The sequence below is a fragment of the Streptopelia decaocto genome, assembly GCF_964273445.1.
Source record: "Streptopelia decaocto genome assembly, chromosome: 8".
Classification (NCBI taxonomy): Eukaryota; Metazoa; Chordata; class Aves; order Columbiformes; family Columbidae; genus Streptopelia; species Streptopelia decaocto.
Window position 1 is genome coordinate 4,732,003 of NC_138662.1, and position 15,091 is coordinate 4,747,093.

Below are 15,091 nucleotides of genomic sequence, written 5' to 3' on the forward strand. Positions count from 1 at the left end.
AATTTCCCAGACTGGGGAGAGAAGCTGACTGTGGGGTGAGCTAGGGAGGACCTTCCCTGGCTGTCGAGTGAATCTGCCTCTCCCTAACAGGAGAGAAAAGCCAGCACCCACGCTTGACACCTAATGGATTTAGCCCTTCAGGTTAGATTAGAGTAAGTGTGACCGCCCTGTTGCTTTGAGTGTCGGCCACTGGTGTCCAGCAGCAGCCCCCAGGTGCTGCTGGTAGTGATGTCCAGTGGGGTGGTGATGCCAGGTGGGGTGATGATGCCAGGTAGGATGGTGATGCGTGGTGGGGCAGCGGTACCCCGTGGGGTGGCCATGCCCAGTGGGATGGGGATGCTCGGTTCGGTACTGATGCCCGGCAGAGTGGTGATGCCCAGTGGGGTACGGATGCCCGGTGGGGCGGCGATAGCCCACGGGGCGGCGGGCGAGGCGGGGCCGGGTGCTCTGCCCGCCGCGGCCGGTCCCTCCCCGGCGCTGCCCTGACGCTGCCCCGGCGGCGCGGAGATTGGGAGCCGCCGCGCTGGGGGCGGGCTCGGCTCCGGTTTAATCTCCGGCTCGGCCGGGATTACGGCCGCAGGATAGTTTCTAATCCGCGGCACCGGCCACCGGGGGCTGCTCGCCCCAGCCCGCAGCAGAGGCACCGCCGGAGAGGGGGGCAGGTAAATTTCTCCCCTACTCCCTCCCAGTTTCTCCCAGTCTCCCCAGCTGCACGCACTCCCGTGCTTTTTGCCCTCTCCTTCGGGAAACTCCGTGCCTGGAGGCTGCCGAGGGTTTGGACCCCTCGCTTCCCCTTCTTCCGCCGCCCCTCACCCCTTCTTAACCCCCACCCCTACCCATCTCGCTTCACCCTCTGCCCGGCCCCACTCTCCTCCCCTAGCTCGGCGCTCTCCACAATCCCCCGCTCCCCTCCTCCTTCTCGTTCTCCTCCCGCAGCCGAACAGGCGGGCTCCGGGCTCGGGGGCTCCGGCAGCCCGGGCAGGTGGCAGCGCCCCGGGGTTGTTTGCTTTGCTTTTCTCCTGCCACTTCCCTCTCCAGCTGCTGAAACCCGCCCGCGGGTGGGTAACAAATCCTGCGAGGGCAGAGCGAAGGCAGAGCCCTGCCTTGCCTCCTTTCCACCCTAACGCCCAGGCAAAGTTCCTACCCGCGGTGTGGTGCCGGCAGCGTTCGGCGTCGCCACTCACTTCTCTGATAATAACACCAACACACGAACCCCCTTTTCTTTCACTTTTTTTCCGCTTTAATTTTTAATTGCCCGTGGGAATGACATATGTTTCTTAAGGCTGGAAGCGGTTGTGGCGGGGATCGGGTGTCAGGGTGCTGGGGTGAGGAGCGATGCCCAGCGGGGGGCACGGCCAGGGAGAGCAATGCTGGTCACCACGGGGTCTGCCGGGGCTCGACTTGGCTGTTGCGTGCAGTGCTTCCAAAACGCGGGGTATTTATAGAGCCTGGCTGGCCGGGACGGCAGTGTGGAAAGGCAGGCAGCACATTGCGTTCCCACCGGCCACGCGTGTCCCATGCCAACCTGCATGGCGGCCCGCTCTGCCTGGGTTGGCTTGCAAATGTCCTGCCAGAGAGAAACCTTCTGCAAGGGGAAACTGAGGCACAGCATGCGGCTGCTGGCCCTGGGCTCCCCGTGCCAGGGACTGGCTCTGCGGTGGCATGGGCGAGCCAGGGGACCTGGCAAGTCACTGGCAGGTGGGATGGAGGGCAGGCAGAGCCCCAGCGTGAGGCTGAGCCCTGACTGGCTGTGGAGGGCATGGCTGCGCCGACTCGCCGCGGAGGAGATGGGGAATTTTCCACTGACATTTGGATCCTGCCCAAACTGAGCCGTTAGATCTGCCTGGTCCCTGCTGCTGGCCAGCAGTGTGCATTCACCCCCCAGCTTCATGGGGGCACCCCAGAGAAAGACCTCCGTGCTCCATCGTGCTGTCCTGTCCCCCAGGGACTGAGTGTTAGCAGATCCTGGCTCTCGTGGCCAGGGATGCGGGGGCAACCTGGCTGGCCCTGGGGCAGAATGTGGGGGTGCCGGCACCATAGGGGACCCTGGCTGAGGTGCAAAGGGCGCTGCAGCCCCCGGCCGCGCTGCAGCTGTAATCACACGCCGGGGCCGCAGCCACGGCAAACAAACACGCACCGGCAGAGCCTATTTTCCTTGGCGCGTGGGGACGGGGGGAAGGAGTGGGATCCCACGGGCTCCTTTGGAGATGCAGCCCTTGAGAAAACAGAGGTGGTTTGGGGACAGGACGGGCCCCCCATGTCCCCAGCCCTCCTCGCTGCATGGGTCTCGGTCGCTGTGCACCTCCCCATCCACTGACGTAGGTCCGGGGCTGGCTGGGTCCCCTGTGCCAGTGGGGGGACAATCAGCATGATCCTGTTGTCCCCAAACCAGGGAGAAGGCATGGGGGTGGCCCAGTGGTAGGGTTGGGGACAGTGGTGGTCCCACCAAGCTTGGGCAGGTCATGGCCCTCAGCTGGGACAGGGTGCTGTGCTGGGGGTGTTGGGGGACACACGAGGCTGTGGCTGAGGCTTGTCCCTCCTGGTGGCTCCAGTAATGCCCACAGCAAATGGCAGCTTGGATTTTTTGCCATTGACCCCTCTGTGTCATCCTGCTCAAGGCCGGGTGTGTTTCAGGGAGGGGGAACTCCTGGAAAGCACCTTTCTTCCAAGGCAAAACGCATCTCCAGAGGTGTGATAGAAAACCTAACATATGTTTTTTTGGTTATTACCTGCCCATACGTCCCTACAGTGCCACCATCCTTGCCACTGTTTTCCCTGGGTGGCCCTGAGCTCCTGACAGGTTTTAAGTTTAAAGCAAATTCTGACATGGAGCCTGGAGCCAACTGAGACACCTTGGGCTCAAGCCGCTGTCTCATCCAGCCTCCCCTAGAGTCACTCTGGGTGCCGCCAGCCTCGTACTGTACCTACCATGTCCCCATCCCTGTCTTGTCCCCATGCTGCCACCTTCATCTGTTGCCTGACCTTGTCCCACACAGGCTCAACACCTTCCTTCCATGCCGGGTTGTGTCAGCAGCAGGCCGGGCTGTCCCGGTGCTGGGCATGGCTCCCGTGCCACTGCCTGGCCTATATGTGCCTCAGTTTCCCCACCACTCTTCTCAGCATGCCTCGGTACCAGTGCTTGGATGTGGGTGGATGTGGTGTGATGGTGGTGGCTGGTACCTGTCCTATGGTCCCTTCCTTCTCCTTGTGTCCCTGTTTTAGGGTACACGACTGGCAGTGGATTGCTGTAACTGGGCTGTGCCATGGCTCCGGCACTGGAAAACCCTCCAGTTTGGCTCTGCCACACTCTCCCCTCTCGTGCCTTTCCCCTCCCTGGTGTGTTCCAGACCCTGCATGCCCATTGCTGCAGGATGGTGCTGGGGCTGGTGGCCATGAGCCAGCCCAGCCGGCACGCTCTGCCTGCAGGCACATCCCCAGGCTTGGGCAGATCTGCCCCTGAGGACACGGGTGCCACTTGTGCTCTTTGAGGAAAGACCCTGGCTAGACAGCGCTCCCTGCATGACAGGGGTGGCCTGGAGCTGCCAAGGCAGGTGTCAGTGCCACTGGAGCCCTGCTAGCTACAATGATGGCTTCAAGAGCCACCTGCTCCTTCTTGCTGCTGACAATTCTGCCTTGGCCGGAGCACCGGCAGCGTCACCTGGCCCGAGACTGAGCTGCAGTGCAATATTTGCGTTTGGAACCCTGGGCCGCCCTGGGGTTAGGTGAGCCCAGGAGTGGCGACCACACTGCCCTGCTTATGCTGGGACCATGAGTGGGGCTGGTTGGCATGGCTGTCTGGTGGGGCTATCTCATGGGGGTCTCCAGGTGGTCTGTTTGGGGAGGATCTACAGTGGGGCTCTCCAGTTGTGCACTGTGCAGGTTGTCTCCAACTGTCCTTCCCTGCAGCTGATGGTATCCCCATGCACATCGGGGTGCACCCCAGAGCCCTCATCCCAAAGGTGGGATGCCCAGCCATGCTCCTGGGTGGACGGAATTACTCTTCTAAGTACCCACCAGACCTGGGGGAGGTGGGACGATGGCACCACCTTCACTTGGCTGGGATGTTGGCAGAGAAATGCTCTAGGTTTAAAAACAGGTTTGAGCTGCTAATTTTAGGAGGCAGGTCAGGGGAAAGCCACATCTGTGTGTGCTGGGAGAGGGGAAGGGCAGGCCCAGCTCCCGCAGGTTCACACTTGTTTTGTTCCCAGTGCCTGAGCTCCCAGGGCCACCCCAGGGGTTTTTTTCTGTGGAGGGGCAAAGAGAGGAATGTGGGGGTCCCTGCTGCATGTGCCTGCCCTGCTGTGACCAGCCTTTCTGGGGAGCTGATGCCTAGGGAGCCCCGATGTTCAGGCTGTTGCCCCAGATCTGCTCTGTGCCCCGTGGTGGTGCCAAGGGCTGGCCAGGGACCCCAGGCTGGGGTCACCCCATCCCAATAGCAGTCCAGGGGACTGACAAGGGACCCCAGGCTGGGGGTCACCCTGTGCTCGGCAGCAGCGCCAGAGGTAATTCCAGGTCTGGGGGCTGATGGCAGTGGAGGGACATGGCGGGCATCCCTGCCCATATCTCTGGGAGGGCTCTGCCAGCAGCGCAGCCCCAGGGAACATGAGACGTGTGCATGCCTGGCTCAGCTGAAACCTGAACAGCCACCTGGGCAGGCAGGCAGGGAGGTCTTGCTGCCAATCCCTCAGCACACACCGGCAGCAGTGGGGTACCTGGCTGTGAGCACGCAGGCTGGCAGCTGTGGCAGGCTTGGTGCTAAAGCCGGATTACCACCCGGAATAGTCCCGCGGCCTCAGCTGGGACGGATTAGCTGGGATTCATCTGCGAAGGGAGAAGAGATGGGGAGGGAGTCTGCCCTGTGGGGGTCTGCAGCCCTGGGGGAGCACCCCCTCACTGCTAGGGCGGGCAGGAGCGTTTGTCCCTAGTAGATGAGAGCAGTGGGTGCCCACAGATGGTGCTACAGGACACAGTGGGTCATCGCACCCTGGACTGGTGCCGTGTGGCACAGACAGGGCCGGCAGGCAGCAGCTGCTGGTCCCTGTGTGTGCCATACTCCCGACGGCACGGTGTGCTGTGGCAGGGACCGTGCCATGCCGAGGTCTGACCACGGGAACCGGCACAGCACAAGGGCCAGGCTTTCCTGTCTGGTACAAATCCTCCTGGTGATGCTGCGGGTGTGCTGGAGCCCCGTCCGACACGTCCCACTGGCATTGCTGAGAGAGCGCCCCTGTCCTGGCCACCCCGCTCCCGGCTGCACCTCGCTCCCAGCTGGGATCGTCCACTTTTCAAAACAAGTCCGGGTGGAAGTGAGGTGTCAACAGAGGGATGCAGTGCCTTCCAGGAGTGGATCCCCCGCGGTTGCGTCCTGGTCCTTGGGGAAGGCTGCAGTGACACCAGGGCTGCCTGGTCTGGGAGTTCCACATGCATCTCCCCGTCCCGGCAAGGGCTGGGCAGGCGTCTGTGCTGGCGGGGACGCGGCGTGCGAGACCAAACGTAGCCTCCCCTACCGCGCAGACGTGGCCGGCGGGGACGGTACGTGCGGCCCCTCGCATACAGCTCGGCCTTCCCCGTAGGGGGGGCTGCGGGACGGCACCGGGGCCCGGCTGGGGCTGCCTGGCCACACAAGAGGGGTGAATGATGTCACCAGTGTCACCGAGGAGTGGGGCAGTAGGAACAGCCCCCTGGAGAGCTTGGGCTGCGTAGGGAGAGGTGGGAGGTCTCGGTGCAGTGGGGCTGTCACCGTCCTTGTCAGCCGGAGCTGGCAGGCAGCAGAGCGGCGCACACTGGGAAACCAGTGCAGCTGCTTCAGCACTCCCAGGGACACGGCCCTGGGTGCCACAGTGGGGGGGACTGAGCCCACGCATGTGACTGTGCCCACGCCATCCATGCAGCAGCATAGCAGCCCCACCACGGGCTGGCACTCTTGGGGCTGGCACGCTGCGGGAGGAGATCCCCAGGGAGATGATCTTTGCCCAGAGCAGAGGGTCCCCACTGAGGTGGGCACACGGGGACAGGGGTGAACCCACCGCCCCCAGCCCTGGGAGAACTCACGACAGGGCCACCCTCTCCATGTATTTGCTGTTCTGCCCAGCCTTATCACAAGGCAAACAGCGACAGGCAGGGCACGCTCTGGCCGATCGAAGCGTCTCCCGTCACCTCCCCTTTCATCTCCCCTCCGTCCACAGTCGCCGCCACTGGGAGACCCTGGTCAAAGGGCAAAGGCCAGGAACAGCCGGGGAGGTGGTGGTAAGCAGTGCCAGGGCTGTGCTTGGCTTGTACCAGAGCTGTGCCAGTGCTGCCCAGCGGGAGGAAGCGTCTGGGTGACAGCACTAAGCCTGGTGCATGCGAATGAGCCCTGTGTTGCTTGCTATTCTGAGAGGTGCTTGAGGGAAGAAAGTGCTATTTCCTGAGCCGCCGGCGAGGTGTAATTATAACCTGGGAGAAGAACAGGGCTGCAGAGGAGAGCGCCCAGCCTCCCCGGCGCCCGCGGGGGAGCGGGCAGGGGGAGCAGGCGGCTCCTGCCCATGGCTGCGGGATGCAGCGGAGCCCTGCCTTCCGGCAGCCCAGCCGTGCTGGGGGTTTCAGGAGGTGATGGGGCACCAGGGATCTGGTGACGCCCCTCAAGTCCAGTACTGGGAGCAGTGGGTTTGGCAATGCCTGCCTGAGGCGGACGGGAAGATGCAGAGTTAATGGTGGTTTGAACGCGCTGGCAGCCTTGTTCGTGCTGGATCCAGCCCAAGCGGAGGCCTAGCAGAAGGGGTAAATCATCACCCAGTGCCTGTCCTGCCCTTCCCTCTCTTCCTCTGCACAGCTGAGTCTCCCTGCTCTGGTCCCCACTGGCCTGTGCTCTGCCTCAGTTTCCTTACCAGGCTGGGTGCCACTGGCGGAGTGACCTGGCCATGTGCCCCCCACCTCATGCCAGCCTTAGTGGCTTGTCCCCCTGGCACTGCCAGTAACCAGCATGTGGCCTGGGATGACCCTGCCAGGTCTCCTTGGTAGCCTGGACGGGCACAGACAAGCAGGGCAGCAGCTCAGGAGCCCGGAGGTGCTGGCAGCCACACCCCGCTGTGACATCCTTCCCCTGCATGCCAGGGGGCTGCTGTCCCCAGCATCTCCCCACCCCAGCAGTGCCTTGGGAAGACTCGCCTGGTCCTTGGGGCTGCTGATCCTCTGGGGAGCACAAAGACACCTGTATCCCCTGCTCACCCTGTGGGGAACCCAGGCACTGGGGTGACTGGGCAGCAGCATCCTCATGGGGTAGGGACCTAACTGCATCCCAGCCAGCCCTTACCTCGGACCCAGTGGCATCATTCCTTGGTTGGATGTGGAGCCAAGGTGGAGCCCCCTGAGCCGGGCAGACAGGACCCCAGCCCCCCCGGGCTTTGGGGGTGGCAGGGGACCCTGACCCGGCTGCCAGCCTGCCCCAGAAAGCCACCTTGTACCGTTTCCCAGCGGGACGGGGAGGGCCAGGGCTCACACAGAGGCAGCTTTGTGCGGCGTGCCAAGGCGTCCCGCGCTCGGCAGCCTGGCTGCCTGCCCCTGCCAAGGAGCTGTCTCCCGGACCTGCGCTCTTTCCTGCTCCGTTTGTCCAGCCCTGACGTGCTACTGAGCCCCCTGCCTTGGCATCCCAGCAGCGCCAGCCTCAGGCAGTGGGACACGAGGGAGCCCTTTGCGTTGGGCAGCGCCACAGGCTTTATGTAACAGCGGTGGCTGGGGGGTCCCTGAGCTCCCCACTCTGTCCCCAGCTGCCCTCCTAAATGCCCCCACTTGCCTATTGGTACCCGTCTCTGTGAGGGGAAACTGAGGCACGGCACTGAGAGCCGCAGGCATGGGAGTGGAGCTGGGCAGAGGCTGCAGGGCTGGCACTGTGCTGCAGGCAGGGGAATGGGGCAGCCCCACAGGGTGGCCTGTGGGACAGCTGGCTTGGCAAGGGGACAGTCCTCACTGGGGACCCTTGTGGGGCTGTCAGAGATGGAGTGAGGTCCTCAGGGCATTGTGTGCTGAGCGGGTAGAACGGAGAAGTCCAGCTGTGGTGATGGACATCCCTGGACATCCCTGGGGTGCCTGTCCCTGCATTGCCACCAGTGCTGGTGCTGAGACAGACTCTGGCATCCCCAGCAGATGAGGAACCTGTAGGAACTCCTGCCCAGAGCTGGACCCCTTTGTCCCCCTCTTGCAGAGACCAAGGAGAGCCCACAGCGAGCCCAGCAGCCTCCTCACCATGGACACCACGGACGTGCCCCTCCAGGCTGAGATGGTGGAGTTGGTGCCTAATGGGAAGCACTCGGCCATGCTCACTGCCTCCACCATCCCCTCGCTCACGGGTGACAGGTAGAGGCATGGGGACAAGCAGGGACGACAGCACCCTGGCAATGCTGGGGATGTCCTCCCAGCTGCTCCCTGCTCGTGTGATGCCAGACAGTGCTGCCTGGCCATGGAGGGGGCATGGCAGCCCCCGGCTCTGCTTTGGCTTCATCCCCTCCTTCTGGTGACCAGGTTTGAGGAGAACCAGTCTGGTGTGGCTGAGATGGAGGAGTTCCTGCCCCACGGCGCTGAGAAGAAGCAGACGCACTTCACTGATGTGAGTATTGTTGCAGAAACCACAGTGGTGGTGGGATGGGGGCGGCTACTGGTGTGACCATTGTATCCCCTCCCTGTTGTGTCTCCTGTGTGCAGTTCGAAGGGAAGACGTCTTTTGGGATGTCTGTCTTCAACCTGAGCAATGCCATCATGGGCAGTGGCATCCTGGGGCTGGCCTATGCCATGGCCAACACTGGCATCATCCTCTTCCTGTGAGTGCCACATGCCTGCGGGGGCTTGTGCCGGGGTGCCAGGTGTGGGGGGCTTCTCCAAGGGGATCGGTGGGTGCCAGAGACACAGGTGACACAGCGACCAGTGTTCTGCTACCTGAGCAATGCCTGTCCCTGGCATGAGCTTGTCTGTCCCTACCGGGCACTGTGCCCCACTGGGGAGGAGGAGGAGGATGAGGGCTGGGCTGCCTTGACCAGATTTACCCAAAGGATGTGGGTGCTGGCCTCCCTCAGGTGTGCAGACACAGACACCCTGGGCTGGGGCAGCACCACGGCCGTGGGGTGTCCACATCCCTTGGCCCTTCCATCCTGTGGGCCAGTGCTGAGGCGAGGGGCCTGGTGGCTGCCAGGACGGCTGCCTGCCCGCAGAGCCTGCCTGTGTGTGTTTGCCCCAAGGCTGTGTCTGAGCCTGGTGCTGTGACCTGCTGATGACATCTCTGTCCTCCTGCAGCTTCCTCCTGACAGCGGTGGCCCTTCTCTCCAGCTACTCCATCCACCTGCTTCTCAAGTCCTCTGGCATCGTGGGTGAGTGCTGGGTCCCTGGTGGGGCCATGCCGGGGAGTCCCCTCCCAACCCTCACCCCACCATCACTCTCTGTCCCACAGGCATCCGTGCCTATGAGCAGCTGGGCTACCGAGCCTTCGGCACGCCGGGGAAGATGGCTGCAGCCATTGCCATCACTCTGCAGAACATCGGAGGTGAGGATGGGACTGGGAAGGGGACTCAGTGGGGCTGGCGGGGAGCATGGGACTGGACCACACCAGCGTAGCATGACCTTGCTCTGCCCTGCAGCCATGTCCAGCTACCTGTACATCATCAAATCTGAAGTGCCTCTTGTCATCCAGACCTTCCTAAACCTGGAGGAGAAGACCACGTGAGTGCCTCCTGCCTGCGCTGCCTGCGTGCCTTCCCCGGGCAGGCGCTGGACTTCATCTCCAGCTGTGCAGCCCATGGCAGGGATTTAGTGCCATTAAGCCACTACTATTTTTGATAACTGTCAGTGCTGAATAAGCCCCTGGGTGGGATTAAACCGGGTTGAACTTCCAATCCCTGCTCCTCACATCCCCTTGGGATCAAGCTTTCCTCCTTGAGCAGAGCCTGGGGCAGCGGGGGTTACACAGGAGCTCTGGTTGGGAATGAGTCCCCCCCATGCTGTGCCCACATCCCCAGGGGTGAGAGCCGCGCACATACTGGGCAGAGCTGCCACTGAGACCTCCACCAGCCCAGGGCTGGGTGACCCAGCCAGGCTGGACTCCAGCTGCTTGACTGCACATGGGACTGGGGCTGGGCAGGGGTCCTGCCCCATGGGTGACTGGGCAGCTCGTTCCACCTGGGGCACTGAGAACCTGGCTGAGCCCCCTTGCAGGTGCTGGTACCCTTGTCCTTAATGTCCTCCTGCTGCCAGGATGCTCATCAGTAGATATACTGAGAAGAGCAGTTCTCAGCCTGTCCGCAGCAGATCTAGCCCTTGGGTGTATGCCACTGTGGGGGTAGGCATGACCCCACCTTCTGGGTCCCCAGGGATGCTGGCACAGCAGGGATGCCAGCCTTAGAGATGCCAGCGTCTCTGAGGGTGCCAGCTCAGGGCTCCAACAGTGCCAGCTCCAGGGTCTCTGGTGTTGCCAGCCCTGGGGTCCCCACTATTAGCAGACAGCCCCCACACAATAGCTCCCTGTGCCCTGGTGGTGAGCAGGCCCTCTCCTTCCAGGGACTGGTACATGAACGGGAACTACCTGGTGATCCTGGTTTCCATCACTGTTATCCTACCCCTGGCCCTCATGAAGCAGCTGGGTAAGTCATGGGGACCCCAGGGCTCCCATGGGGTGATGGTGCCAGCCTGGGACTGGTGGGCAAGGACAGGGCACCCAGACAGTGTGGGGGTCCTGCCTGCACCCACCAGCTGCTCTCCTCCCTTTGCAGGCTACCTCGGCTACGCCAGCGGCTTCTCCCTCAGCTGTATGGGCTTCTTCCTCATCTCGGTGAGCACCGGCCGGTGGCTGTGGACACTGAGCATCCCTTCTGCCAGGGTGCACGGCTCCACTGGTGTGCAGCCAGGCTGCGAGCTGCAGTGGCAGTGGGATCAGCGGGGACAGCGGGTGCTCCAGGCTGTGGAAACGCTGTGGTGGTGCTGTCACACTGCTGGTTTATTTTTGGCTGAAGGAGCCAAGTGTCAGGCAAAAGGGAAGGCAGAGGGTGCCGGGGGAAAAGCCACGCGTGCAGCCCCTCCACGTGCCACTGCTCCGCTCTGACCCGCTGCCACCCTCGCTGGGGCAGGCCGGGGGGCAGCATCGCTGGGGGGGAGCATTGCTGGGGGGACAGCATTGCTGCAGGGCACCGCTGGCAAAGAGTGCTGTTGCAGCTCGGACAGGTGGTGCTGGGGAGTGCTGGCACCAGGCACTGACTGTCCCCATGTACCTCCCACCCCAGGTCATCTATAAGAAGTTCCAGATCCCCTGCCCACTCCCCGAGCAGGAGTGGAACCTCACGGGCAGCCTCAATGCCACCCCTGTCAGCACCAGTGACTACCAGAATGGCTACACTGTCCTCCAGACCCCTGAGCAGGGCACCTGCACCCCCAGCTTCTTCACCCTGAACTCCCAGGTGGGTGCTCAGGATGCAGCCCTGGGGTTCTGGGTGTGCCCCCACCCTGTGCACCCCATGAAGCCAGGTGGTCCTGGTGCTGGTGGCACCTGCCAGCTTGGGTCCTCGTGCTCAGCTGCCCCCCTCTCACACAGACGGCGTACACCATCCCCATCATGGCCTTCGCCTTTGTCTGCCACCCAGAGGTCCTGCCCATCTACACCGAGCTGAAGGAGTGAGTCCTGGATGGGAGCACCCACCGAGAGTGTGATCTGTGGCTTTTGTCTGGCACCCACTGCAAGGCAGTGCCCTCTGGGTGTGGGACCTGCACCGGGGCATTGTGGGGATACGGTGGGTGATACGAACCTGGGTGGGTGGTAGGACCTGGGATGGGTGACATCAGTCCCAGTAGGTGGGTGATACAACCTGGAATGGGTGGGTGGGTGGTATCATCCCTGGGAGGTGGTTGTTATGACCCAGGGTGGGTGGTTGGTGGTGGGTGATCTGACCCACCACACAGCCTGGGGAGGGGGACACAATGCCTCTCTGCACAGTCCCTGCGCACCCCAGGGTGTCCCAGCATCACTCCTCCTTGCTGGGCGGGTACTCAGTGCCGGCGGGTAGGATAGCACCAGAGTAGACTTGGCCATGGGGGCCGTGCTGAGACTGCTGTCCCCTGCAGCCCCTCCAAGAAGAAGATGCAGTGCATCTCCAACATCTCCATTGCTGTCATGTACCTCATGTACTTCTTGGCTGCCCTCTTTGGCTACCTCACGTTCTACGGTGAGCCCTGGGGGAAGGGGCTGGGGGTCCTGCCGGGATGCCGGTACGGGGACGATGGTGGGGCCAGGGCTGACCCAGTGGCTCCCCACTGGTGCTTGCAGGCGGTGTGGAGTCGGAGCTGCTGCACACCTACAACAAGGTGGACCCCTTTGACGTGCTCATCCTGTGTGTGCGGGTGGCTGTGCTGACAGCTGTCACCCTCACTGTTCCCATCGTCCTCTTCCCGGTGAGTGACCCTGCAGGGATGCCAGCTGGTACTGTCACCCCTGGCTGCCACAGGGCTTTGGCACCAGGCTTTCAGAGGGGAAACTGGGACAGTGATGGGGCTGAGGCCTGGGGACAGGGTTGCAGGGATCGGTGGGGGCTGCAGGGATTGAGGAATGAGACTGGATGGGTGTCAGGGACAGGCCTGGGGCAGGGGGGATGGGGACCAGCAGTGCCATGGGGACAGGGCTTCGGCAGGGGAAGGAGTGACAGGGACAGTCAGGACTGCGGGGACAGGACATGAAATGGGCCCTAGCTCCAGGACAGAGAGTAACAGCCTGTCCCTGGCCCCAGGTACGCCGGGCCATCCAGCAGATGCTGTTCCAAGGGAAGGACTTCAGCTGGATCCGCCACGTTGCCATTGCTGTGGTCCTGCTGACCTTCATCAACCTGCTGGTCATCTTTGCCCCCTCCATCCTCGGCATCTTTGGCTTGATAGGTGTGTGGCAGCGCCCCTCTCCTGTCCCCACCCAGGCACTGTGCATGGCAGGCAGCCCCTGCCTGGCGCTGGGCGTTGCCTGATCTCCCTGTGCCTCAGTTTCCCTTTCCTCACCGTGCTGGGACTGGACGGTGTATGGGGAACCCCATTCCTGTCCCAGCAAGCTGGTTCCTGTGGTGCAGTGCTGGCCGCTTGCTGAATTGCCAGCCAGCACTTGTGCTTCCTCTGGGTATTTCCCTCGATCCTCTAAGCTGAGCTCCCTCCTCTCAGCACCCGGCTTGGTGCCAGGGCTCTGGCTGGGGGGGTCACGGGGACAGTGCCAGGACACGGTGTCCCTGGGTTCCTGGAAAGCTTTGCCAGGGCTGGGGATGATGGGGGGTGGACAGGACCTGGCCTGGCAGTGGGGCTAGTGAGGCTGAGCTGTGGGGTGGGGGCTTCTGCCCGCTCTGTCCCTGTCTGCTCCAGGTGCCACCTCTGCACCCTGCCTCATCTTCATCTTCCCTGCCATCTTCTACATCCGCATCATGCCCAAGGACAAGGAGCCACTGCGCTCTACCCCCAAAATCTTGGTAAGCGCAAGGAGGGGGGACAGAAATGGGGACAGGGATGGGGGTCCCAGGTCTGGGCTGGAGACCCCATCACCCTGGCTGTCCCTGACCCCCTGCCCTGTCCCCACAGGCTGCCTGTTTTGCCCTCCTTGGGGTGCTCTTCATGGTCATGAGCTTGAGCTTCATCATCATCGACTGGGCCACAGGTGGGGGGAAGGGCGGTGGCAGCCACTAGCTGGCGCTGGGTGCCCACACCAACCTGCCCCCCACCCACTGGTGTTCCAGGGAGAGCCGACCCTGCGCTCAGCCCCATTCCCCAGCCTCAGTGGGCTAACCTGGGGACCCTCCGCTGTCACTGCCCGTCACCCATGGTGGTGGTGGTGGGGGTATGAGCCATGGCAGGTGCAGGGACCCCCTGACCTGTGCCCAGGATGGGGCAGTGAGCCTGGGGCAGATGCTGTGCGCCCCCTGCTTTTTCCAGTGGGTACCCTCCCTGCTCTGCGCCTCAGTTTCCCCATCTGTAAAATGGGGAGCATACTACTGCCCTACCTCACCGGGAGCTGGCTGTCAGCTGGAGCTCGTCTCTGCACACCCCGAGCTGCCGGCAGTGGGCACTGCCCCCCACGGGGGCCGAGGGCCAGGGCAATGTCCTGGTCCCCCTGGGCAGCACCAAGAACCCTGATGAACAGTGTCTGCAGCAGACTGGGGTCTGGCAGGGCAGTGAGACCCTGGCAGTGCCCACGCCCAAGCCATCTGCCATCTCTCCCTAGTCCCCCTGTCCCTGATGACATGCTGCCCCACTGTTCCGGCATCTGGGGGGCACCCTGGCCCCACGGGTGAGCGTGGTCCTGCTGCCATGGCTGGTGGGACCCAGCACGCTGCTCTTGAGCCCACCAGGGAATTGCTGGCTCCCGGTGCCCTTGGACAGGACCCTGGTGACCCCCAGGCCATACTTGGAAACCAACTGCATTGCTCTGGGGAGGTGACGTGCCCACCAGGGGCTCGACGCCCTCTAGCATCCTGCCCATGGTGCAGCTTGTTTGCCCAGGGCTTGGGCCCTTATGAGGGGTGCGGGTGGGGTTGTGGGGGCTGGGGGCATCACTCGCTGGGGGCATCACTCACTGGGGGCCAGCTTGGGGCTCCAGAGCCACCCCCCTTTCTGTGTGCCCAGATGGCAGGGTGAGGGGCACCCCTGAACCCAAGCTGGCCCTTCTCGCCTTGCACCCAGGGCCAGCGCGCAGGCCTCCACTGGCCTCTCCCACCTCCCATCCACCCACCCACTTACCCCCATCCATCCAACCATCCATCCGTGCTGCTGGGATGCCCCATGCCATGCCAAAATCCTGAGAGCAGCTCTCCCACCCGGCACCTCCCTTTCCCGTGGGGGGACAGCCCGGCAGGGTGGGCAGCACGGGTCGGGGGCTGTCCTGCAGTGAAGTTCATAAGAGACATATTTTTTTACCAGGGTGGTGGAGGCTGGGGTGCTTTTTATAAATACTGTATATAAGAGTAGATTTTTTTTAATGTGTTGTGTTGCTCTGGGTAGCTCTGTTATAATGTATGTATCTATATGGGGTGGAGGGGAAGGGCCATGACCTGGTGCCGGTGAGGGGCTTGGCAGACCCTTGCAATTGCCTTGGGGCTGCTGGCTGCAGCACGGCCCTGGT

General features: G+C 63.0%; 1 protein-coding gene across 2 annotated transcripts; it reads left to right on the forward strand.

The window, feature by feature from the left end:
- The first annotated feature begins 532 nt into the window (after window positions 1–532).
- Window positions 533–14,936, forward strand: SLC38A3 (solute carrier family 38 member 3). 2 transcript variants are annotated; one of them, XM_082059932.1, is made up of 16 exons: window positions 533–662; window positions 8,180–8,331; window positions 8,497–8,581; window positions 8,677–8,792; window positions 9,262–9,335; window positions 9,416–9,508; window positions 9,603–9,684; window positions 10,519–10,601; window positions 10,731–10,789; window positions 11,238–11,411; window positions 11,546–11,625; window positions 12,073–12,173; window positions 12,275–12,399; window positions 12,732–12,876; window positions 13,342–13,445; window positions 13,555–14,936. In XM_082059932.1, exons 2-16 carry the CDS (start codon window positions 8,222–8,224, stop codon window positions 13,657–13,659), a joined length of 1,536 nt encoding a protein of 511 aa, XP_081916058.1. In that variant the 5' UTR covers window positions 533–662; window positions 8,180–8,221; the 3' UTR covers window positions 13,660–14,936. The 2 variants fall into 2 exon arrangements, with proteins under 2 accessions (XP_081916058.1, XP_081916059.1); XM_082059933.1 differs by lacking the exon at window positions 12,732–12,876.
- The last annotated feature ends 155 nt before the right edge of the window (window positions 14,937–15,091 follow it).